Source organism: Aythya ferina (assembly GCF_964211825.1).
Source record: "Aythya ferina genome assembly, chromosome: 9".
NCBI classification, from domain to species: Eukaryota; Metazoa; Chordata; class Aves; order Anseriformes; family Anatidae; genus Aythya; species Aythya ferina.
In genome coordinates this window covers 4389424-4415858 of record NC_140305.1, presented here as the reverse complement: position 1 = coordinate 4415858, position 26435 = coordinate 4389424, and the positions used below count along the sequence as shown (strand labels likewise).

The window sequence follows — 26435 nt, the reverse complement described above, 5'->3', positions numbered from 1 at the left end:
TAAACTACTTTACCACCTATTTTCTCTGCCAGAATTTGGTCCCAGGTTCCATTCTCTAAAACCTCTTAATTCTCTCTGTTCCCACCAGATGGCTTTTTCCTTCATTTTGTTTGGGTTTATGGGACAATATGGAAAGTACCAAAGTATTTTTCACCCTGCTGTCAGTTCACGTGTCACATGGATGTCAATAAGAGCTGAGAATCATAGCTGAAGAAGAATCTTTCTGCATGTGGGTTCAAACAGGTGTTAACGCAAATGAGATGCTAGGAAAGTTATGTTGAAATTGAAGCAGCTGGTATTTGTGCATTTTTTTCTTCTATCTGGGTAAGTTCAGAGAAGTTTTCAGAGTCTAAAAAAATAAAGCACAACCAGAGAAATCTTTGAAACAGATTTGAATCCCTACAAAGTGTAGGTTGCAATGGGCCCCTGGAGACCAGGTCGTTTGATCTGCTGCTGAAGGCTAGGCCTTAGACTGGGCTGTCCAGGGCCCTGACAAGATACATCTTGTTGTTTTTCCCCAGTTTCTTGGCAAACTATTCCAGTGTTTAGTTCTTCTCACAGCAAATCGTCCTTATATCCAGATTAATATGTCCCTGAAGCAGCTGGTGCTCTTTGCCTGTCATGCTGCCACCATGCATCCCTCTAAAGAAAGTACCTCCGTCTTCTCTATAACTACTGGTTAGTGGTGTTTGTTTAGTATGGGAAGGCTGCGACTGGATCCCATCTCCCCTACTCTCTTGCTTTTCAGTTAAATGCAGATGAATATAAACTGCCTTATTAAGATATTTTAATGTACATAATTGATTATGCAATGTGGTATTAGAAAGCTCATCATAATCATGCAGTTCAGGTGTAGTCATCCTGTTTCCTGCCTTTGCATAAATAGACGTAAAACCAGCATACAACGTTTTTTTAAACTTACTAATCTTAAAGAAAATAATTGTAAACACTTACTCATTGAGTTGTTATCACTGAGAAGAGCACACAGGGTGGCAACTTCATTTTCTTTGTGGCTCTCAATATGGCACAGAATCACAGAATGCTTTGGGTTGGAAGGGACCCCAAAGCCCACCCGTTACAACCACTGCGAAGGACACCTCCCACCAGCCCAGGCTGCCCAAATCCCATCCAGGCCTTGGGCACTGCCAGGGATGGGGCAGCAACAGCTGCTCTGGGCAGCCCGGGCCAGGGCCTCACCACCCTCAGAGTAAAGAATTTCTTCCTAATGCCTAATCTAGGTATGTCCCTTCTCAGTTTACAGCTGTTACTCCTAGTCCCATCACTCCCTAACAGACAGTCCCTCCCCAGCTTTCCTGATGGCCCCCTTTAGGCACTGGCAGGCCACTGTAAGGGCTCCCCGGAGCCTTCTCTTCTCCAGGCTGAACAACCCCAACTCCCTCAGCCTGGCTCCATAGCAGAGGGGCTGCAGCCTCTGAGCATCCTTGCAGCCCTCCCCTGGCTCCAGCAGCTCCATGTCCTTGTGCTGGGGCCCAGAGCTGGGAGCAGGGCTCCCGAGGGGGTCTCAAGAGAGAGAGGAACAATCCCATCCCCTGCCCTGCTGCCCTGCTGCTTTTGGTGCAGCCCAGGGTACGGGCGGCTTGCTGGGCTGCAAGCGCACATTGCCAGCTCGTGTCCAGCTTCTTGTCAACCACCACCCCCAGGTTCTTCTCCTCAGGGCTACTCTTGATCCATTTGAGTTACCTTGACCTGTGCTGTTAATGTGAATTCATTGTTTTGTAGATGCAGTTTTATTGTAATGTATTTTAATTTCTAAGTAGGTTTTGTATAAGCTCTTCAGGACTAACAGAAGTTTCTAAAATTCAGTTTGAAGATGCTCTTGTGAGTTTCAGTCAGCTGCTCAGAATACTTTCATTTTGTCGTTCTTCTAAATCATTTGGATAGATAATACTTTATAGGATACATATTTTAGTTTTGAGAAAAATATTTATATGCAGTATCAGGAATTTGTACGTGTCATATCTGATCTGGATGCTCTAAGCATTGGATAACAGATTCAATGTCTCTGGCTTCATTAATCTGTAACTACCTATGTACAGGCAAGCAGCTCAGCTGAGAGCGAACACGTGAGAAATAGATTATAGAATATCTTGTAGAGTAGTAAGTAGAGGTTCACCTAGAATACAGGGGAATTAATTTCAAGTCTCCACGTATTTTCTTTGCAATTTAGAGAAGATTAGCTTAGGTCTCAGTTTTGCTGTGAGCTTTGCACCAGACAGATGCCTATGCAAGATGAATTTCTCTTCTGCTCCAAATCCTACCCCTGCCTGGTGTTCCATTAGCACAGTTCTTAATAAGTAACCCTTTTTAGTCCCGAATTTGTTCATCTTTTGTACATGCAAAGTAAATCAGTTTTGCCTCTTATCTAAGCATACTATTTTATGAGTTAGGTGACACTAACTTCAATAGCCGTTATCAACTCATAGATTAATGCCGATCTACTTTTTTCTGCTGTTTAATGCATGCCGAGCAGATTTAGATCATTCAGCAAATCTAGCTAGGGTTGTTTCTCAGAAGTGGCTGGAGTAATGAGTATGTGTCCAAAGGTCATATTGTCTCACTTAGCTTTTTAGGAAGTTACCTTGTTTTACAGAAAGTGTTATGTTCTGTAGAAATCAGGAACGATTCTAATGAATAGAGCAGAATGGTTTTTGAAGCTGTGAATGTGCCATGCTTATGCAGGAACCATAAACACTGAGTAATTTCTTGACTTGCTTAGATAAGTCTCTATCACTAGCTGGTATAGGCTTGAGTTCCCCCTTAGGCCCCAGTCACCAGCCCTTCATACTGCTACTTGGAATCTGAGCTATGGTGGCATTTTGCTAAATGTGGAAAAGATGCTGCTGAATGTTAGGGCCTGAGCTTAGGGCCTCTGCTCCTTTTTTGTTTTGAGGCTGTTATGGGAATATGTTGCTGAGGACACCATTTTCAGAACTACTGGCACTTCTTGCTTTGACATTTCTCAAGTCTTCCTTCCTCTGCTGGCTGCATCGTTCAGCTGTTTATGTAACCTTCTCGTGCCCCATGCTCGCGTTTACCTGGCTGAATTAGAGACTGCTGTAGCAAGCAAGGCTTTCAGGCGTTCTGCTTTAGAGCACACCGCCTTCTCACGCATGGTTTGCAATGGATGGGCCTGTCAGTCATTGCTAGAAAAGCTCTCACACATTCGGTAGAATGTAACCATAAGGCAGATGTCACATGGATTCAATGCAGACGGGATTAAGCATATAAAAGCAAAATATTTTGTACTAGTAGAGTGACAAAAAGGAACCAAGAAGGGCTTATCACTAACATTAAGGAGTCTGAGAAGTGCCCATTGTTACTCCTAATGTGTAGTGTTTGTGATTCAGCACTTCTGCTTGTTTTGGTTAAGAGCAGGGGAAAAAAAAAATGAAACTGTCCTTGCATAGCTTGACCCGATTGCTACTGGAGAAATCATGGAGCTGCTTTACCTTTCCCATAATATCTTACTTAAATAAGAAGACAGTTTTTAGAGGCCAAACCACATGACTCCACAGCAGGAGAGTGCTTAGCCTAGTGAGTGCCGCATAGGATATTTATTATTTTGAAAAAACGGGGCTCAGACTTCCTAGTAGGCAGCTCACTGAGTGAAGTCAGGTGGATTTTGGCTTCACTTGATTATAATCGGCTTTTTCCTCTTGTTGATGCTACCTCAGCCATACACCGTTGCCACCTTGTCATCCTGCCACTGATGGCCATAATACCAACTCGGCAGGGAAAATGAAGAGAGACCACAGTATGGTATGGAAGTATCTTGGCAAGATTTGGCCAGTCATTTGAAATGTGTTTTTCCTCTTCCTGTGGGCTGGAGCTAAGGTCAGAGCTCTATGCTGTTTCATATGTAGGGATCATTATTTTTAGAGCAGCAGCAGTTCTTAGCCTCTGCGTGTAATCCGCTTTCTGTTCCTTCAGATGGAGCTGCGTGAGGCATCAAGGTTTGCATGAAGTATCTGTGGAGCTCAGAATCACTGCTGTTGAGTATAACTTGAGTTTGGAAGTGTGAATGCTCAAAGCACTGAGTAGTGTGAAAATTAAAAGCTCAGTGACTGATGGTGTTCACCATGTCAAGAGCAAGGGAGGTAAGAAGCTGTTCTCTTACCTGTGAGCAGCGTGCCACTGGGACTGGTGAGTGCTTGTGGTGCAGACAGAAATCTTGCATGTTCTCAGCAGCCAGTGACAGTGTGTACAGAGGGGATAATGGTACATTTAAAGGGTGTCTGGGCTCATTCATGAAACACCAACCAAACTGCATTTGTTCGGTGCTGCCAGTGAGAAGGTTTGCCTGGGGTGTCATCCCTCAGCTATAGATAGCAAACTCAAAGCTCCTTACAGAGAAACCTCTTACCAGTCACTTTCCACAAATGGTGCATGTACCCAAAGGTACTTAGTGAAAATCCTTGAGAGGTATTTAATGCAAAAGCAGTTAGTCTCTGCGGTGTGTTTCAGAAGCCCCCACACACCACTGGCAGGGAGAGGTGCAGGGCAGCATCAGCACAGCACTTGGGCCAGTTCCTCATTTTCTCTAACCAGGCTCTGCCACCCCAAGAGCTTGCCAAGATGTGTGACATGGGGGGGCTTGACAACCTGATTGCCAACACAGCCTATCTGCAGGCCAGGAAGAGTGGAGATGGAGACACCAAGGAGATGCAAAAGAGACGTAAGAGCCTCTCGCTGCCCAGGGTTGATCAGTGCGGGGAGGTTAGGCAGTCCATTGCTGCTGATTACGAGAGCATCTGTGAGCAGCAGCCCATTGGCAAGAGATTCTTCAGAGACTTCTTAGAGACGGTGCCGGAACATTTGGTAGCAAGGGACTTCCTGGATGAGGTGTCAAGCTGGGAGTTGGCAGAGGACAATGTCAAGAGCAGTACCATGGAGAACATGATCACCAACTTTCTTAAGACAGGCGCAAAAAACTATCTGTCTTTCATGAGCTCTGATTTGGTCAGCAAATGCCAGGCGGCCACTGAGAAAGACTATGAGAATGTTGTCCAGCTGGCCAAGGAGGAAACCAAACTCTTCCTTCAAGGCAAGCCCTTTCAGGACTTCCAGAGCAGCCCCTTCTATGACAAATTCCTCCAATGGAAAGTTTTTGAGAAGCAGCCAGTAACTGATAAATACTTCTATGAGTTCCGAGTGCTGGGCAAAGGTGGCTTCGGAGAGGTAAGAGCTGTACCTTTACAAGTGTGGGTCACCCCTCCCCTTTCAAGACCAGCAGGTGGGTTTGCACAGAGAAACTTGGTGATAAATTAAGAAATTGCCTAGCATTTTGCAAAACTTGGTCATTCAGATTGTCCATTTCCCAGAAATTAAACTCAGGTTGTTATCTGTACTGTTAGATTGACTCAAGATACCTGATAGTGAAGAATTACCCTAAACTTTTATGGTCTGTGTCTATGCTAGTAAAGAAGTGGGCTTCTTCTATAGAAAAGCTTGCATGGCCATCTATGTAGCTAATCATTAGTATGTTCCTGGGCACCATTTTGGCCTGTGCTAGCTCACATACTCCCAGATAACTTTTAGGCACAGTTTAGGGAATAGCACAGATCAAGATTTGTTCCCAGAAAAGGATGAATGGGGTTACCTTTTTTCAGAAGGAAGAGAGTTTAGCTATGCAGATACAAGCTGTATATGCCACTTATGATCAGAGAATGGGTTCTGCTTTGTGTTAGTTAATTATACAGGTCTACTGTTGGAGTTCTCAGGATCTTTGCACAAGGCCCACCACACACTAGTTCCGAATAGAACTGATTCTGTGCTTGTTTATTGCTTCTTTTCTCTCCTAATACACTCTGCCATGCAAGTTACCATTAGCAGCTACTAATAGGCATCTGTGTTTCCCCAGTTCCTCCCTATTACTGGCCTTGATATTCCATCTGTATGTGTAAAATTGCTTCCTTACCTTTCCTTTTGCATCTTGCTTTTCTAGGTTTGTGCCATCCAGGTGAAAAATACTGGCAAGATGTATGCCTGCAAGAAACTGGATAAGAAAAGGTTGAAAAAAAAAGGTGGAGAGAAGATGGCACTACTGGAGAAAGAAATCCTGGAGAAGGTCAACAGCCCTTTTATAGTCACATTAGCTTATGCCTATGAGAGCAAAAGCCATCTGTGTCTTGTCATGAGCCTCATGAATGGAGGGGATCTGAAATACCACATCTACAACGTGGGAGAAAGGGGTTTAGAAATGAACAGGGTAATCTATTACTCAGCTCAGATCACCTGTGGGATTCTGCATCTCCATTCCATCAAGATCATATACCGGGACATGAAGCCAGAAAACGTCCTCCTGGATGATAACGGTAACTGCAGACTCTCTGACCTTGGATTGGCAGTGCAAGTAAAAGAGGGAAAAACCATCACTCAGAGGGTGAGTAGAAATTTATTGCACATAGGAAGTGGGAAAGAAAGCTGTTCTATTTCTAATGTATTATGAGTCCAAGACTTAATTCCTCAGGATTTGTTCTTTGCTAAAGACCTTACGTGGTCATTTCATTCTAAGAGACAGGTGGTAAGAAGATTTGGTTAATTAAGTCTCTGGTCGCTATATTAGTAAAGCAATTTCTCTTACACAAAATCAGAAGAATCAAGTTTGTCTGTTGTTTCTCACAAGATTGAGTAATAGTGTGTAGCCTGGGATTTAGCCAATGAATTGTTTGAATAATGAGCAGCAATTAAAGATATGACTCCTCCTGTTTTCAGTTTTTGTTCTTAGAAGAACATTAGTTCTTCCAGATTTCTCTTAGGTGACGGCACCGATTGTATTGTGGGCGTTCAATCATGCTGCGCAACAAATAATCATGAACCTTCCTCCTCCTACAGATTCATTCCTGAAAAATAAGCAGACTTGATGAGTGTTTGAAAATGTGCATGCGTGTGTGTATGTGTAGGAAGAAAGAGAAAGATAGAAGTTTTTTGCTGTGTGAATTTCTGTGCCGCACCTCATCTGTGCCTATGGCCATCTCAATCCAGTTCCATAATAATGTCATGAGGTTTACACAAGAAAACTGTATTCATGTCCCTTAATTATGAAAAAATCATTTTTATCCCAAAGTGTTTGAAATAGACTAGAATGTGAAGAAATTGAAACAGTGCTATAGTCTGGTCTAACATCATACTTCCTGAGTCTTTAAACTTCTGTAAAAAATCATTAGATGAGAGATGCTAATAAAATTTTTATCATGCTTGAGGTACACATACCTTTTGATGTTGTCATTTAATACAGTAATCTGTACTCTGAAGAGTATATTTTCTACTGACCATTAAAAAAAAACACGTTATGATTGGTTTTAGTTCTTAGTAATAGAAAATACAGAAACTGGTGTTTTATGTCATAGATTTAAAAATGAGACTGCATTGTTTCAGAGCTGAAAATACAGTTTCTCTCATAGCTAAGGCAGATTTTAAAATAGAAATTATGTGAAATGGGAATGTTGTTTTGTTTGTGAAGTTAGCATTTTGATCAGTGAGCCCAAAGTATATATAATCTATAAACCTTACTATGTTTTGCAAGTAACAGATGCATGCATTTATTATGACTGGAAAAATAATTCTGTCCAAAGGCAGTTTTTGTCACTAGCAAATATGTGGCATTAGGTAAAAGAAAAAAATGAAAGAGGGTATTGAGAAATGTATAACGTCTTCTATTTATTACTGTAGAATCTCAAAAGCAATAGCGGGCAAGGTAGCTGTTCCTCCTTGCTTTCAATAATAATGTCATTAAGTTGCTATAATGATTTTTCTTCCACTTCTGGTCTCTGTTTTAATAGCAGTATTCACCCTTATACGGGTGCTTTTATTGGAGTATAAACTGCAGTGATCGTAGTATTTTATAAGGAATTTCTGTTAAATGCAGTTTTATTTTCTTCATATGGGAACTTGAAATAGGAGAAAGACTATTATGATGTTATTTTTCATTTTGTGTTATGATTATAAGGGAATTGAATAATTATGAAAACTGCTACTAAAAATATGAGCTAGATATTACTAATATTTTTAGTAATCTATGTAAGAAGGAATAAAAAGAACTTTACATTTGATTCATGTAATAAAAGCAGTGATGTTAAATTAGCTTTTGTATACTAATCACATTCTGACTTAAAATTGCCAGAAATTTTATATCATAGCAAGTTTTTTGCACATGACTATAAAATTCTCAGATAAAAAGCTTAAGAGAAGATACTTGTATAGGCCTATATTTTAACACAAAAAGATTTATGGATCTAAGACAGATTTATGAAATATAATCAGTTGTACCATTTTGTGGATTCTGTTTTATAAGGGCAGTTTTAGAAGCTGAAGGCAAAGATCTATTTCCCCAGACCAAATCTGTATTTTACTGCATATGTGACTGAAGTGCCTACCATCAAAGCTGATTCCAGACTTTGGATGACAGTCTGACATGACAATTTAAGGCTAACATATTTCAGTCAGTAATTATAAAGAAAATGCTCCTGATCTACGATATAAACAGTTTTAATTTAAATTTATTTATCCATTTGCAAAGTATCTTCAGTTTTGATGGGCAGTTTTAATACCCTGAACTTCATTCATACCTCCAGCACTTAAAAGCAGTTCTGACTTTAAAGCCTCGTAGCCCTCTTTTACGAGATTTTTTTTTCGATATCATGCTTAAAATTCTGTTCTATTGCACTAGGAGAATGAAATCTGACTTTGCTTTAACCATATTCATAAATCATTCTGTTGCTTCAAATTAGTTAACTAATATCACCTGTGCAAGACAAAACCATGGCTTAGCAGTCTAGTATGGCTGATGGTCATATGTTTTCATCTGTTTAGATACATTTAACTTAGCCTACCTTAATACATCTTAATGATGTTTTATGATTACTTGTTAAGTAGAAAGTAGAATTTAAAAAAAAGCATCTGTTGCAGTCTTTCTGTAAGGTGATATATTAAATAAGTTGGTGTTCTTCTGTCTAATGAAATCTTGTGAGCTTGAGTTGTTTTATCTTTTTATTTCTTACTTTTAATCTTAGAAATTTCAGTAGCATCAACTTGTTTTGCTGACGTACTGTTCCGGGGGGGGAAAAAAAAAGTTAATGTGCTTTCTGGATCATATTTTAATAGCTTACTCCCACTGAACAGATTTCTGCAATGCAAGACACCCTTATACTCAATAAAACTACTTTTGTTAAGAGATTATATTCATTCTGAGTATGGATATCCTGCTCTAGTCTCAGACACTTAAATGAAGAAGCAGAATGATGCCTTTTAAAAAAATTGAAAAATTCCTGTTTTTTGCAGGTGAGAGCTAAATTGATGCTAAAACTAAATTAAAATAACTAATGTTTTTCAGCAGCTGTTTACAAACCTCTCTCCCCCAGTAACTAAGGTTTTTCTTCCTGTGTGCTAATCTTTTCATATTTCTAGTTCTTGAGTCCTTAACTGAATCTTTCTTGTAAATAAGCAACAGAAGACTTGCATACCTTTAATGTATCAGCAGGAGCCAAGTAAATGATCACACGATCTAATTTTCTTCTTCCTTGATTATTCTGAAAAATAGCTAGTGACCTATGCTCTTTGTATGCTGCCTGTAGAAGTTCTTATCATAATAAAATGCGTTATAAATGCAACATTAACCAGGTGCATTTATTTGGGTAAATACCCTGTGTGGGTTTTATTTATAATTTATTCAAAGATATAAACGAGAAAACTAAGTTTTCTAGTAACTAAATTTTATTATCTTCATTTCTGAATAGTCTTCTCTTTTACAAAGTTAAGTTGGGGAAAAATAAAAGTCTTTTTAATACTTTTCTAACCTGAATCAGCAAAAATCTGAGATTTTTGTCAGTATATTTTTATCTACTTGAAGAAGTCACCTGGGGTTTTACAAAGATCTGAGCACCTGGCTTCAATTGAGTCCACTGTAGTTAAGTACCTAGAGAATATTTTTAGAAATCTTAAGTACATACATTTGAAATAATCCTGTTCTTCTTTCTAGGTGTCTCATAAACTTCCTTCTATTTAGTTTGTTATCGATGTCTCACTAAATGAATATACAGATGGTTCTCTGAAATTGAGACTCAACCAATCCAAGTTGATTTATAACAGCAGCACTCTGTAATTGTTCATGAATTATTCTCCTTTACATTTTTTTTTTAAAGAGAAGCAAAAAGTTCAGTACTGTATGCAAGTCAGATAAGATCAAATGTACTTGCTTGTAATTTACTATATTTTTCATGGAGGCTTTGCAGAACCCCCTGAAATGCCTTGATGATTACATGGTTTTAAATCAGATAATTTATGTATCTTTCTAAATTTGGAGTAGACATCTGATCTTAGGTACCTGCTTAGAAAGTGTTCATGTGTTTGACTGTAACTAAGCTGGTATGAAAATGCCTCTCCATTGTCATTAGTGAAACAAAGCAACAGTTTTCTGTTGTCCTTGTCTTTTTCTGTCTTTGTTATTTGCTATCTATTAAGAAGTAGAAAGATCATGTGATGACTTTTATTGTTCCTTATGCAGGGTTAAGTCGTATATAATATGTGAATTTATTTCAACATTTTCTATACTGCATTAGAGATTTCAAAAAACACAATATGTCCATACATTCTGAAAATTTTGTACACCTCTCATGAGTGTACAAGCCAGTAAAGGTAAATTTGCTCCACTTTCAAAGCATCCAAAGATTCTTAGCATTTCCTGCATAAATAAATACACACTGTCCATCTATCAGCTGGAGGATGCATAAATCCCCTTTGTAAATCTTGTTAGGTGATTAGATTATCATGTGGCACAAGTGGTAGGCTAGTTAGTGAGTTCCTGTTTTAGACATTTTCAAGTTTTCAGTGAAAACTTCATGGAAACTTTAATGTATATGTGTTGTTTGCCAGCCAAACGTATTCTTTATGCATTAAATGGTTTCTTGAATTCTAGATGGGTGACTTCGATATGGTCTTCTTACAAAGTAATGTCTGTTTATGCTGCAGAAAAAGTATTTTGCAGATTAAAATTTTAAATTTAGATAATTGAACAAGTATTTCTAGTATCCTGTAAGTATTGTCACAATATGTACTCTGCTTGGGGAATATTTGTGTGCTCTATATCAAGTGTCTGTAAGGGCAATAAATAAAAATGCCCTACTTACCAAAACGAAAGTTTTGAAAGAGTTTATTGGATACCTAGCCTTAGTTTTTTTCCTCTCTTCTCAACAGCTAAAGCAGCTAGTAGAAACATCTTCTGGCTCTCCACATGAATGGCAATGATATTGTCTTGAACACGTATAGGCAGTTGTGAATCACTGATACAGTATTAATCATAGTGTTTAAAGACCTGATTTAACTAAGGTGTGCTGATTTATACTTGTGAAGTGCTAGCTGGTTTTAGAATGGAGAAATTAAAAAAAAAAAAAAAGTACGTTGGAACAGTAACGATCTTGGAAACGAAGTAGAGGGCAATTGAAAGTTGCTTAAAATGTTTTTTCTTCATGAAACAAACATGGATTATCTTGGAGAAAGAGATGGAGACTTGTACATATCATGGAGACTTTTTCATGATATGTACACGTACCTCTGCAATCTACCTAGAAGTGTGTATATGCACGCTTACTCAGGCAAAGGTCTTACTGACATCTCTGGAAACATACAACAAACACTTTGCCAGTGATAATAAAGTTATTCAGGACTCCAGGAAATATCATCATGACTCTTCATATAAATATGCCTGTAGAATCTCTTCTGATGTGTTGATCATGCCATGTATAAAGCTGAATTGTGTCTTAAAATTACTCCCATTTTGTATGTTTATATTGTCTTTTTTCTCATGTTGAAGCAGGCAACAAGGAGAAACTGAGAGTCTTCAAAGTTGGCTTTTGCATGGGTGAAATGTTTTGTTTAGTTATGTACTAACTTGACTACCATATGCAGGTCATCATTGCTAATGCACATCTTAAAACCTCTAAGCTTTCTCTGGTCTGAGAAACTGTAATGTATGTAGGGTGGATATTAAGGTGTGCTTTTTTTTCCAATATGAGCAGGAACATTTATTTAAGAGCTTGCTAATTGCATAAATTGATTCTGTAACTAGTTCTTTTCTCATATGACAACAATGAGAAATCTCCATCCCTTATGCCAAGTTTCTCTGCTTGAACAGTTTGACCTGGCATGCTTTTTCTTGAAGTCCCTACAACTTTTTCTCATTGTGTAACTTGAAATTCACTTGTGTGAGTCAAATGTTCTTGCCCTTATCCAAAGGAGTAATAGTACTTTATTTCCTGAAAATACGTGTGAGAAAAGTGACAGTGTTCTTCTGTGTAGTACCCTCATATCTTCAGTATATTCAGTTGTTGGGGACTCGATGCCGTTTGTTTTTTTTTTTTCCAGAAGTCAGTGCATATGTGCTATTTATTTTGGGAAGGGATTTCTGCCCTTAATGGGTATGGGTTTTGTGCAAAGCAATTGGTGCATTTAAGTTATGAAGTATTTTGTTGAGCCAGAAAGCTTGAATATTGAAAAAAATAACTGTGAAAAATAAAACAAGATAAAAATATTATTGTAGTATTCATGAGAGTGCATTCATCTCTTCAGAGGTTTCAGGCATCCTCACAGTTTTCCTGTGCTGTGTTTTATATATTTGAAGGACATCATAATATTTTTATAGGAAAAACATGTTTTGGTTAAAATCTTAGTCAAAATGTCCTTTTGCCCTCCTGTATGTTTGTTTATTATAAGATTCTATTTCTTAGGAAAACAGAAGGAAATCTATTTAGATGTTCCTGAAACTTGCAGCTTAATTTCAAGACAGTTGAGAAATGGGGAGAAGGAATTCAGACCTGTGAAATCAAAAATAAGTAAGCAAACTATTCCGCAATTAACCTCTGGTCATTATCACATTGCATTTTTATTTGATAAGGTTCTGTAAAAACGTATTCTGTTGCGCTTTGAAAATAGACAGCTCTTCGTTTGCTCAGAAATAGTTACTAGTGGGACTTTGTTCTTCAAAATGTTGATAATCACAGTTGTGATGAAGTGCATCATAATGACAGGTATTTTGCATTTTTTCTGTCTGAAACATATACTTTGCGGAATGAAATCTTATTCACTATGACTGCCATGATCACTTCAGTGTGAACAGAGCAAAAATAATTTTGTGAGATCTTTCTGCCTCCTGCAGTTTTGCAGGTGGCTGAAAAGATATTGTAGTCATGTAAAATGACAAGAATGCAATGTGTCCCAACCAAGTACTTATCTTGCACCGGGCCTGCAACCTGCCAGAAACGTATTTCCTATCTGGGAAAAAAGTTACTGGGGTCCTTTAAAGACACAGCATCGGGGCTCTTTGCATGACTTTTAACCTTGTTCTTCACGCAGTTTCATCTGATGGTTAATGCGTGCTGTAGTGTGTGCCATGAAAAAGCAAGATACAAGATTCCTTATAAAGTTCCTAGAGCTGAGTAGAGAGTTAATTAAGCTCTTAGAAGATGAAAATGCCACATAAGTGCTAAATATTACGTTTAGTTTAGTTTAAATATTATGTTTAGTTCCTTTGTATTTGTTACAAAAAATGCTTTCTGGAATGTTCTCTTTAAGTAAATCATCTGAGCGGTCACTCATTGATTTAACGTTGTCAATAATGTGTATTTTATTGGATAAGAAATACAATATTTAGCTGATGATGTAATTCTTTGAGCTGTTGATTTGACAGCTTTGCAGAAACTGTAAGCTGCAGGTTGGTGAGCAGTGTAGTACTTCTACTCGTATTGGACCACACGTACAACTCCAGTTACTGTGGTGAGTAGTTTCATGTGACAGACATATAATGACCTTTTTAAGAAGACAGCTCCTAGAATACAGAATACAGATACAGATGCAAGTGGAAGCTACAGGCTCAGTTTTGCTCCTTGTTCAAGTTGAAAATCTGCTAGTGGAAGGCAGTACCTTCCACAAGCAGGTTCAAAATACACGGAGTGGTTCTTAACACAGTGTAGGTAGGCTGCAGGGCTCTTCTGGTAAAGATCGTATAGAGTCTAAGAATTTATCTAGGTTGAAGGGGAGAATGGACAATTGATGGAAGAGAACTTTGTTGAGAGAACCCATATCTGTCTCTAAGCCCTTGACGTGCAAACTGGAGGCTAGGAAAATGTTAGAGGTATCAGTGCGCACGCCATCCTCTTGCACTTGTCCCCACGCATCCAGCTTTGGCCAGTTCGCATGCAGTTAACTGGCTGTGTGGGCCTTGGTCTGATGCAGCCAGTAGATGTCTTCCTGGACTTACCTGTGTAAGAATAGTACCTTCAACTTTAGACTTAATCCTGAAGTACGAGGTGGTTGAAATCCTGTGGGTTTCATGACGGGAACCGTCCAGGCCTCATCGTTTGCTCGGCTTAACCTGTGGTGGCTGTGCCGGTGTTGGGCTGCCATTACCCTTCTCACAGGACAATGCCACGCAGTCCTGTGCCTTCAGTCACGCTGGCTCTGCACACGGAGCTTCTCTTTTATGTGCTGTTTTTGAGAAAGCCACCCACGCATTGTACTATATTAGCATGCATTTTAAAGAGCTTCATAAAATATATACAGACCTAAGTAGAGGGAAAATGTTCTCCTTTTATTAATATTGCTTATAGAATATTCAACAATCATTAAAAAATAAAACCATAAGCATCTCTGAAGTGCAGTATTATTCCCACATTACAGATGGAAAATGGTCAGGAGAAACAGAAGAAGAAACAAAGCATTGCACAAAATCAAAAGTAAAATCCTGTTACAGGAGTGCTAAAGAAGCCTGTTAATTCTTGTGTACTAATTGTGTAGTTATGAGTCAGTAGCAAGTGTTCTGCGTGTCCTATATGCTCAGTCCCTACATGTATAACGTCTGGTTGCTATAACATCTATAAATGCATGTTCCTTCTGATGACACTTCACCAAATAGGCTTGTGAGTGGGTTCTCCAACGGGGATCTGAGGCAAAGATAGTTATTTATGTGTGATCACAGAGGGAGTCGTGGGGAGATGCTCTTGAGTCCAAAGTTCCAGTCGTTGCCCTGTGACTGGACTAGCCTTCCTCAAGGCATTTATCATTTCCATAGCGCGTGGATCTAAACTGAAGAATATGCTCACTACTTCAGTATGGGACTTCGATCCCAGAGGTAAATTTGGTTTCCTTTTTTCTAATATAGCAGAAATCTGTTTTTGTCCCTTTGTGCTTTTAGCTGTAGGCTTGTTAAGACAGACAGCTTTCCCCGTTAAAATGGCGTCCCTCTGTGAAAATGAAAAAGCCTTCAGTGGTGAATTTTTACGTAAGCCTGTGGGATTCACTAGCTCCTAAGGTCCTATACAGTGTGTTGTTACCTTCTCCTGCTACTCTGGGCAGTCCTCTTTGTGTTCTGAACCAGTAGCCCATCAATTTATCCGAATGTCTTTTGCTTTCTAACCAAAGTGAAGTCTTTCCCTTTGCTGAGCATTAATGGTATGGTATCTTTGCTCTGTGAGTCATTTCAAGGGTACAGTTTGTGCTAATTAGATTTGACTTTATCTTCTAAAATACGGTTGCCTACTCATTTGGTCAACTGGCTTGTTGCTGTGTGAACATGTGGAAATGTAGGCCTGTGTGACTGATTTAAGTTACGCTCCATTTCTACTCACAGTGGCTCTCGGGAGAAAAATGAATGTGGTAATGTGAGTGACAGAGGAAGATCCGTTGTTCTCTTCTGCATCTAGGGCCTGTTCAGTTGTGTGCAGGGAAGTTTTTGTGCTCTGTTACTGCATTCCTCCAGGGTCTCTTCAGGCCCTTGCTGCAGGAGTGGAGGAACAGCTGGAGGAGAGAACAAAGCAGTCAATGGCACCCCTCGGAGGAAGGACGGACCGAGCCCCAGGAAACAGCTGATAGAGCTAAACTCAGCTTGTTTTTTTTCCTCTGTTCAACAGTTCTTGTGCCATGGCAAACAAAGGATAGACATTCTGATTTGCTTTACTGTTTGGTTTGCGATATCAATTGAGTTTGTTTTGCAGAGATCTGTGGGAAAAGCTAGAGGGATCTAAATCCCATTTCTCCCCATTTGTCTGTTCCTGCAATAAAGAAAACTCTGGACGGTTCTGTTTCTTTCTCCGCTGTATTTGTTGAGAAGCTAAGATAATGATGTTGTTCAAAGTACTTTCTCTTCTCAGGACAGTGATGTGAACAGGCTTGATGAACATGAGTTACTTTGCGCACTGCACTCTGCTGAGGGTAGCTGTGTGCCAAGGACCCTTGACTGTGCTGGGAACTGAGTGCACTTAGTGCTTCTCCAGATCACATCTTGTATTATTAAAAGATTATAATTATGTGGCCTTTAGAAATTTTGTACAGAATCACATTTCGCTAAAGAGACATTTGTATCCTTTCAGATGATTCATTGCTACTATGCCCTGTCAAACCACACTCAAAGCAACAATTCCACTTAGCAGAAGTTCTTTGCTATTGTATCCAAGGACAACATTTGGTCATTATATTTGAGATGATTGTTGAAAACTTGTATTTTGCATAAGAAAATTAAGAGAGAAGTAGATAATTTAACCTGTTTTCAAAAGCAAGTAAATTAAAGTTTATTTAACAGAAATGTAATTAATATTTTTGTATTTCAAACAGCATGTGCAAATAAGGCATTCTGCTTACCATCACAAAAGATAGTATTAGATGTAGAGCAAGCAGGAAATAGACAATGGGGCACTGACTAAACTTAGAAAAGTTGTGTGCCTTTGCAGTGGTACACAATTCCTGCCCTCTGTGGAAAAGTTGGGGTAATATAACATTCTTTGGCTCCCAGTGAGAGCCAAGAATAAGCTGAGAATATGCTTCTGTTTTACCTGCCTGAATAAACCTTTCTTGCATCACTGAGGCTCTTTCATGTTGCCACAGGCTCTCTTTTCCTTGAAAGATGGTATGATTTTTTAACGTACTGTTTTCAGTAAGGATTAGTGCAGGGATGTGAGGTTGTAGCTTCCCTCAAATGCCATCAACTCTCCAAAGATACAATTAAGTCTTCATATGAAAAGACACATGTTCTTCCAGTTCCAGGGGTTGAATAATTTTCTTTCTGATTTCTGTGTTCTATCTTCAAATGCTTATGGTTTTATCATCTTTTTTTTTTTTTTTCTCAAATATTTTGCCAAGCTCCATATGTTGAAATAGGTGTAAAAGACTAGAATTTAAGCTCTTTTCTTCCTTTCTTCACATTACTGTTTTGATAAAAAAACATAATTGCTGAGATTTGTATTTCTTCCCCCTGCTTGTTGATGTGTTTCTTCCCACTTACACATCACTGTTGACTACTGGTAAAATGTGTATCTGTTATCAAATGATAACGTTTAGGTGGGCTTTTTGAGTCTCGGGGGTTATGAGATTATATTAGATTCCTGTTTCTCAACCTGTTCCTTCATCATTAATCTTGGGATTAATAAGAATCTTCAGGATTGAGAGAGATTTGTTTTAAATTTAGGTTCAAGTATTGATGAATTCTCATGAGAAAAACAGCTCATTTGGGATGGTTTGACATATCAGGAACAATATATGTTTCTAGACTTTTCTCAGATTGAGCTGGATCAGTTCAATAACAGTTCAAAAGATTTCAGTGCTACTAATTGAGAATTTTAAAGTTTAATTCTCATTCACACACTAAACCCATCCACCATCTTTTACTTCAGTCTGAAAAGCTTTTGTTGATCCATCTCTGTTTTCTATTATGTTGTCATGAAGTCTTTTTGGTCTCTACCTACGGTCTTGTTTTCTCTGTTCATGAGTTATGAGTACCATGTCAAAGCATGGTTTTCTGTGTAGCATGACGTACTGAAGGCTATGTGGAAGATGCATATGGAAGAGACTGATCTTACTTGGCAACTGTTTCTTCTGAAGAAAAAACAATTATGGAAGAAACAAGTGGAGGAAATAGCCTGGAAAGGAGCTCCCGTGAGACACGTTAATGATCAGAGAATGACACTCTGACTTTTCCCTGTTAGAATTATCCAGTTCCCGTATGGTGATGCTAAATTGCAGCAAAGTAATGTCTTATCAAAAAGACCTTACTGTGCTGTTGTCAGGGCACATTTTGATAATGACATGACTCATCGGTTCTTCAAGGCATTAGTGCCCTAAATCAGCTCCATCTCGGTAAAACTAAGAATTCTTATTGCTTCCCAGAAAAAGAAGCCAAAAATGTTCCAGAAACCTAAGAAGTATCTGTTCTCTAAACCAGAATGAGCTCTGTGCCCATTCTTTTGTACCAAAATTTCTCTGCTGCTTTCAGCCCCTCCTCTCCCTTCCAGGTTTCATGTTCTTTAGAGGCCAGTTGTATCTGGGTTCTGCAGGCTGTATTTGGGAACTTGTCTCTGTTCTGTATGGCAAAGTAATCACACAAAAATGTAATACTGTCAGGGTATCTCTCACTATTAACTTAGAGGAACCCAGTGCAAACTGTATAAATTGCCTGAGGAAAGATACCAGCTGCTGTAATGCCTGATATGGTTCCTTTGAACTTCTGTAGCTTTACTGAGGGAGGTGTCAGTTCACTTTTAACCCTTTCTTTTGCTTTCAACCTGGCCGATATATCTATTTTTTCTCATTTTACTTTTATTTATCAACCAAATGGTGGATTTTACCTTAGAACCGAAAAAAGCAGAAAAACTAACTGGATTTAATTTTGTGTTGTTTAGGCTTGTGTTGTAATTGATGTTGTGATGTTATCTCCTGCACATATTGTTTACAGTAGAGTATACGCCACGATATGTACTGGCATGAGCTAAACTTTATAGGGAGACCTGACTCATAAACTAAAATTCAGCTGTTGAACTATTTTTTTTTCAAATATAATTTGCCCATATAAACTCTAGTTTTTGTTACCCCTTTCTCACTCTGTTTTGCTTCAGAGAATCCCTTATTAATCATGTTGTAGTGGCAGTAATGATGACCATCTTGAGTAAATTTGGGGGAATTGTATTTCCATTTTAAATCGCAATCCTACTAATTCGTTAGTCCCAGCATTTCAAACAGATACGACAGGAGTTCAAGTAACTTCTGACATAGTGATTGCTGTTAGCTGAATCTGGTAAATATATGGAATCAGGCATTGCATCAGCTATGTCAGGAAATACTGGGTCAGACAAGAAGATCGAAATCTCACATCCCAAGTGATGTAACAGTGCAGCAGAAAGCATATAGAGAGGTTGACCTCCTCTTGTTCCTCCCAGGTAGATCAGCTTACTAGAGAGGGAGCAGGAACTGTCTTGAATACTTTGGAGTCTGTCCCCCAGCTGGGAACATGCCGGGCCCAGGCTTGGGAAGAAGCAGACAAATTCCCCTCTCCAAGAGTGGTCACCACTTTTGGGGAAGGCTCAATCGGTCCTATACTTTATTCAGAGAGCCTTTTCCAGTCAAGCCATGTAAACTAGCTCTTTCACCTAAATGTAAGTAATTTACTAATTATGATTTTCTTTGGTTTACTTCATACAGTGGTTTTTCTTGGCCCTTGATGGTCATAATTCCTTGCAGAAGCCAGCAGGGAGTGCGGGTGAGAACTTCCTACCTCAGCTCAGCTGCCGGCTCCACGAGAATTTTCTCACTGGCAGCAAACCCTTGTTGGAGCAGAGTTATAACCACTGAACAGGGAGGGGGAAGATGATTGTCTGATTTTTGACCTTTTTCAATCTTTTCAAAATGATTGCTAGCTGTGTTTACAAGAAAAAGGGTAGCAACATTCTTCAGCAGGATGAATGTTAATATGAAAGAAAAACAGAAAGGTAAAGACTAATATAAAAAGAAACCACTCTTAGGCAAAAATTGCATAGGCATTTTACCTTGAAGAGCATATTTAACACAGTTTTTCCATATGCTAATATGTTTAAAGACAGAAGTAGTCCATGTGCTAAAACATTGTTATACATTAGTTTCTAGATACAAATTATGTCAATCGTATTACTGATATTTTTGAAGAATTATAGACTAGTCTGTTTAATTGTATGTATTTCATTATTGATCTTGTATAGTAAATCTCTTTGTTTGCTATAGGCTGGGACAAATGGTTATATGGCTCCAGAAATCCTGAAGGAAGAAAGTTACAGCTATCCTGTGGACTGGTTTGCTATGGGATGTAGTATTTATGAGATGATTGCTGGGCGAACACCATTCAAGGATTTCAAAGAAAAGGTCGGTAAGGATGAGGTTAAAAGAAGAACTCTGGAAGATGAGGTGAAATTTGAAAATGCCAGCTTTACAGAGGAAGCAAAAGATATTTGCCGACTGTTTTTGGCTAAGAAAACAGAGGATCGTTTGGGAAGCAGGTATGCCTTACTTCTCAGACTTGAAAAGAGCCAGATAAATGCTGCAAATAATACCAATGCGATTTTACACAAAATTAGATTAGCTCTTCACTTTCTACAGAGTATTGAATTTTCTCTTTCACTTCCAGGAAGAGAGATGGAAGTTGTTGAAGAGAATATGAAAATAAGGAGCGTTGTTGCAATACTGCAGCAACCATTCCCACCCCAGACTACTCACAGGAGTTCTTTTCTTGGTGTTCTGTGGGGTTAGGTTCAATGCAGATCTGGGAGATGGGAGGAGCCCATTTCTCATCCAATTTCTTTCCTAAAGCTAAACGATGTTCAAGTAGAGGCCCACATCTATGCTAATGCAGACTGAATGCAGAGTCTCAGCCTGTATCACTTACTGGAATGATGTGGGCAGAAATCCAGATCTGCAATATGGATTTTCTGCCCTGCAGATACCTAACTTGCAAGGCTGTGTCATTGGCTTCCTGATGAAGAGACCATCTTCTTTATTCAATTGCTTTTAAAAAATCTTGTAGAGGTTACTGGTCGTCCTGACTCATCCCGGGAAGAAAAGAATATTGGACACACACTGGTATAAAATAAAATGTTTTTGGGGATTTCGGTGGTGGCTTTGGGTTGATGAAGACTGATGGATGTGTCCCTGACTTAGCAATTTCAAGTAACTGTTCAATAATAAAATAATTGGAAAGCTAAGCATTTTAATATTTCACTTGTAATATCTCTGATCTCTGTGATCGTGTGTGTGTGTATGTATGAATCATTTAGTGCATTTCTAATGAGACAGATTGGAGATCTACATTTGCAGTAGAGACAAAATAAAAGAAATGTAACCAAAACGTAATAAAAGAATAAAAAGAATAGGAAAATAGTAACTGTCCTTAGAATACACCAAGATTTTAATCATCTGTGCATATAAGCATATGATCAGATTCTTTTCCAACCTAGTGGTGATATAGACACAGGGACTTAATAAAAATACATAGATAATCTTTTGAATTTATATTTCATTACAACATGGAACAGTTTTGCAAAATTTTAGTGACACATTTGCCTGAAAGAATTAACTTTAATGAAATGTAATAATATATCATTAATATACATATTCTCATTATCCTAGTGTTAAATAAAACACTACTGTTTGTGCCTGATGAGTTTTCCCAACAACAACAACTCTGCAAAGCTGCAGGAAATAATACGCAGAGGATTTTTGATAGAAAATTTGTGTTATTTTAATATGTTCTAAAAGCTCATTTAAAATAAATTTTATACAAGAACAGAGCATTCTATTGTACAACTCAGCATGCTTTGCAGATGTTTAGTCTTAAAGTGTTTGGTGAAGTAAAAAAAAAAAAATCAGAATAGGGGAAAATGAAATTTAGATATTCTGAGAAGTTGGGCCAAGTTAATTCAACAACTGTGAAGCAAAAGCAGCAACAAATTAATCACTTACAATAACCACATTCCCTTTGCCAAACTACAGTTATTCGGCCTGCTTATTGTTGCATTATTTCTCAGCAATGGGAGAAATGTCAGACATTTGTCAGACATTTGTCAGACAGAACAGTTGTTGCACAGGTTATTTTTGATTTTCTGCCTTTTAAAATATTCTTACTGTTATGTGTTGTACTTAGAGAAAGAAAACGATGGGATGTATAGCATGCCTTAGCATGACAGAAGAAAAGCCTTTATGTACCTCTTGAACAGGGAGAGGTACTATTCAGGACAGCTCATCCTTATGTAAAGATTAGCACTGTAATTCTACTAAGGACAACAAGACCTTGGGTTATCTACATAAGTGCCTGTTGCGTAAGTTAAAGCTGCTCAAGGACAGCTTTAATTTGTACACCTGACCTTTCAAAATACTCCACTTTTTTATTGAAGACTTAATGTCATTGGTTAACTTGGGAAATAATGTAACCATTTTTCTCCACTCCGGCTTTTTTGGGATTGGCATCTCTGAAGCTCACATCTTCCTCCATGTACAGTGATTTTCTATTTTTGTGGAGGATACAAAATTGGCAAGAGTTGAGATGAGCTCATTTACTTTTTCTATATAAGTCATGTAAACACGCAATTCACACAGTAAGGGCTCAAGTTCAACTCCAGCTAGTTGGAAGATGCCTCTGTTGGTTCCAGTAGATGGCGTTCCTGTAGCTTTATGTTTTCAAACTTTTTATGTTTCTGGTGGTGTCAGAAAATACATCAGGAGGAAAAACACCACAGCAGTCCATTCTGGAGCCTTCCCCAACTTGTAGTGCTTTTTGGTTTGTGTTACAGAAACTAAAAGGAAAATGAAGTGAAATCTTTGCAAGTGCATTTCCCCATTGACTTGTCAGCACTACTAGCTCACTGGTGTCACAGGGCACTGATTAATTTGAGCAGCAACTCGAATGCACCTCAAGCTAACAGCAAATGTAAATAGATCTCAACAGGCTGGAGGGCTGCACAAGTACTTAGTATTATCACTGGCTCGTTAAGCCAGAAGATGATTTTGCAAGGCTATTTGTATAACTCTGATCTATGAATACAGGTCACAATCTCTTTTGGCTTAGTCTATAGTTGAATAATTATGTTCATATAGCTCTTTTGGGTTGAAAATGTCATTTCTTCCTTGTGCAGGGTGCCTTGATGGCAGTATCTGTCATTCTTCAGGCTATGATTTAGCATCCCAGTCATGGTGGCATGCAGTTGTTTGTGGTTGATGGTGACTTGCTCAGAGGAAGCGGGCAGCAGAAGGGCAAAATGATGATTTTCTAACAAGGGAGCCGAAAAAGGCAGCTGGTAGTTTCACCTCAGCTGTGCCTGGTTATAAGCAGGGCATGTCAGGACAGCTAGCAAGGAACTGGCAGTAGTGGCAAGCTGTTCTGTTTACCTGGTCTTAGATTCTCTATAGACATGCAGATATACTACTTCTATATGGTGCTGCTATACATCTGTAAATATTAAAAAAAACAAAGGCCTGTATTACATTTTGTTCATAGAACATTGTCTAGAAAGACATCAGTGCTTACACTTCACCAAATATATGATTGTGTAAGAAAATGGAGAAAGAAAACAGCAACATGTTAGCAACTATAGAGTGCTGAGGTAGAAAAAAAAATACAAATGAGTTTACATTGCCGTTTTCAAGACCAGTGCACTCATAAGTATGAAAAAAAATCATAGGTATAAAAAATAAAAATACAGTTGTTCTCCCTTTTCCTCTGTTAAGTAGCATTCTAAATGCAAACTTTGTATGCCTTGTTGCTAGAGTTGCATTACAGGAAGGATGCAGTTCTAAAGCTGCAGTCCTTTGTCATGCTTTAATGAGCATACGTTTGGGGTTCAGATTATCCTTAGAATATCGTACAAGCCTTTCTATACAATGAAAGAATTCACTGTTTCTGTTACAGCAAAAGTCCTGCCTGAGGTCTGTAGTTGTTCTTCTTAAAATGCACTTAAAGTACATATGTACAATGTTTTTAGTCTTTTCTGGATTTTATTCTTGAGTTTTAAACCTATTGAGAAAGGACCATGTTTGTGACAAAGGTGTACGTACTTTTGTTAATGCCATAATTTATGAACACCTTTGCTCATCTATAAAGAGTAGTTCACTTGAATGAACAGACTCACTAAAGCTGTGACTGTTTATTAGAGCTACATAACTGGGCTTTGCAGAATAGTTACATGATGTAAATGCATAGCTGCTCTGCATTAAGCTAAAACCACAAATATCATTTGTCAACAGTTTCCTATTCAAACCATTGTTCCTCAGAGTCAATCTCTAGATGTATTAACCCAGTGTATGCCAGTCTAGCACTTACTAGATATTCTTACCTCATTAATATAGAGCCAACCACTGGACTTTCATTGTCGAACAGTAAATCCAACACTTCCCCTCCCTGTCCTTCTATCCCTTTAGTTCTGGTTAAAGTGTATCTTTGGATGTGGGTATCTTGGTGCACTTCCAGAAGCAGCACTGCGACTCCTGCATGGCACCTTGCCCAGACTAATTTACCCTGAGAGGCAGAGTAATGAATAATGGGATCAGGATGTTTTTTGCTTCTCAGATGTGCTTATATTGTGCAATGCAACATTCTCTGAATATGCCTGAGCTATCTGAATGGGATTGCTTGGCACTATATATGTACTTATATATAAATATATATCCTTAATTTAAAATACTCTCGTATATATAACACAGAGACACCTGTATCTATTTGAGAGCAAAACATAGCAGTGATTAACAATCTTTTGCTTTATTGCAGAAATGAAGATGATGACCCAAGAAAACATAGCTTCTTCAAAACAATAAATTTCCACAGGCTAGAGGCAAACCTTATTGACCCTCCATTTGTGCCAGATCCATCTGTTGTCTATGCCAAAGATGTTGCAGACATTGCTGACTTCTCTGAAGTACGAGGAATTGAATTTGATGACAAAGATAAGAAGTTCTTCAAAAAGTTTGCGACGGGTGCTGTCCCTATACCCTGGCAGGAAGAAATTATTGAAACTGGACTGTTTGAAGAACTGAATGATCCCAACAGAGTAGATTCTGGGGGTTATGCAAATGGCGGTGAAGCTAAGTCAGGAGTTTGTTTGTTGTTATAAATAACAGGTCATTAACAAAAAGAGTAGAAATCACATCAGAACTTTCCATATTCTGACACAGTTTCAGAAACTCAGTGCATCTGTTTAAGAAGAACCAATCAGTGTAATATGACATTGACAGGCTATGTAGACCACCAGCTTTATAGACTATATTATTTTCCTTTGCTTTAGCAAAGGGGAGATTATTGTTTTATTGGAGACTTACCAAAATGAAGAACCATATTTCTCTAAAAACACTTAGAATGATAGAAATTCTGAAATACCAAAAGCAATAATAGAGTGAAGAGGCAACCCCTTTTGAAAATGACTGACTGTTTCATTTTGGATACAACCATTTATTGGTTTTCTTTCTATTTTCTTGTTATTTCTACTAATGTTTTCTCTTTGTAAAGTTTTCAGGACAAATTTTTTAATTTTCAAGGAATATTCTCAGTTAGACAATGGAGCTCATATACCATGTCAAACTTGGAATCTTATTGCCTAGCCAGTCTGTCTGTTGTTTTCTTACTTTCTGCTAGTTTTTGAATGGTCTGATTGTCATAAAATGTAAAAGAAGGCTCTACAGATCACTAGGAAATGGGGCTGCCAGGATCAAACTCTTCTTAAAGCTGATTTTAACAAAGTGAAGATAAGATTGCACCAATTTAATTGAATAAAGTATCTATTTATTATTATTATTGTTTTGTTTTAAGTCGTAATACCATGTACAAAGAAAATGTATTTATAAATGAGTATGCATTTTTTTTGACAATCAATTTCAACCTTTTTCAGGTTTCCTGATAGTATTTCTGTATTTTGGTGATAAATTAAACTGTAAATAGACTAAAGCAATTTGTAACTGGCTTTTTACAATAAATATATTTTAGTATAATATTAATTCAGTCACAAATACAAAATATTTTCATGCAAGTTGACACTTACAATGGTTCATTGATTCTCATGCAAATTTTGATGCATCTGTTTGATTTTTCAATGTTATGACAACCTAAATTGAATTAATTAGAAGCATTTTTGCAAATACTTCCTACTGTTGAAGTGTATTACTTTTGAGGTGCATCCTACTGATTGGTAAGAAGAAAATAGGTGGTAGTTTTTTGTAGCCACTTTTAAAAGTGATTCTGTATGCTGTTTACTGTCACCTATCTAGCCACAGTTTCTGCTGACTAAAGTAGAAGTTGAAACTGCTCTGATCATTGGAGTCCTGGAGGCTGTTTATACCATTTCGTATTTTTCATATAGCAAACCTTCTCCTGAGCTCAAAGTTTTATTTTATATAGACACTGGAATTGAACTCCCACATCTGTTTTAAAATGGGAGTAACAATAGATATGCTGGCTTCTATAATCATCATATCTATAATGCAACACATAGCTTTAGAGATTATTTATAATCTAATAGCTCATCCCAAATGGTGCGATAATCAAAAATTCTTTAGTTTTAAATATTTTAAGTGCTTTAGTCACAGCTAAGTAATATGTTGGTAATGTACTATGTTCTTCTTCATTTTCTGTAGAAAGGACTAAGTATAAAAATAAT

At 38.1% G+C, this 26435-nt stretch overlaps 1 protein-coding gene across 1 annotated transcript; it reads left to right on the top strand.

Moving 5' to 3' along the window:
• Positions 1-8: 8 nt before the first annotated feature.
• On the top strand, positions 9-26309 carry GRK7 (G protein-coupled receptor kinase 7). Its single transcript, XM_084530128.1, has 4 exons — positions 9-5199; positions 5966-6403; positions 20029-20300; positions 24557-26309. The coding sequence occupies exons 1-4, from the start codon at positions 4597-4599 to the stop codon at positions 24897-24899; spliced, it is 1656 nt and encodes a 551-aa protein (XP_084386254.1). The 5' UTR covers positions 9-4596; the 3' UTR covers positions 24900-26309.
• Positions 26310-26435: the final 126 nt, after the last annotated feature.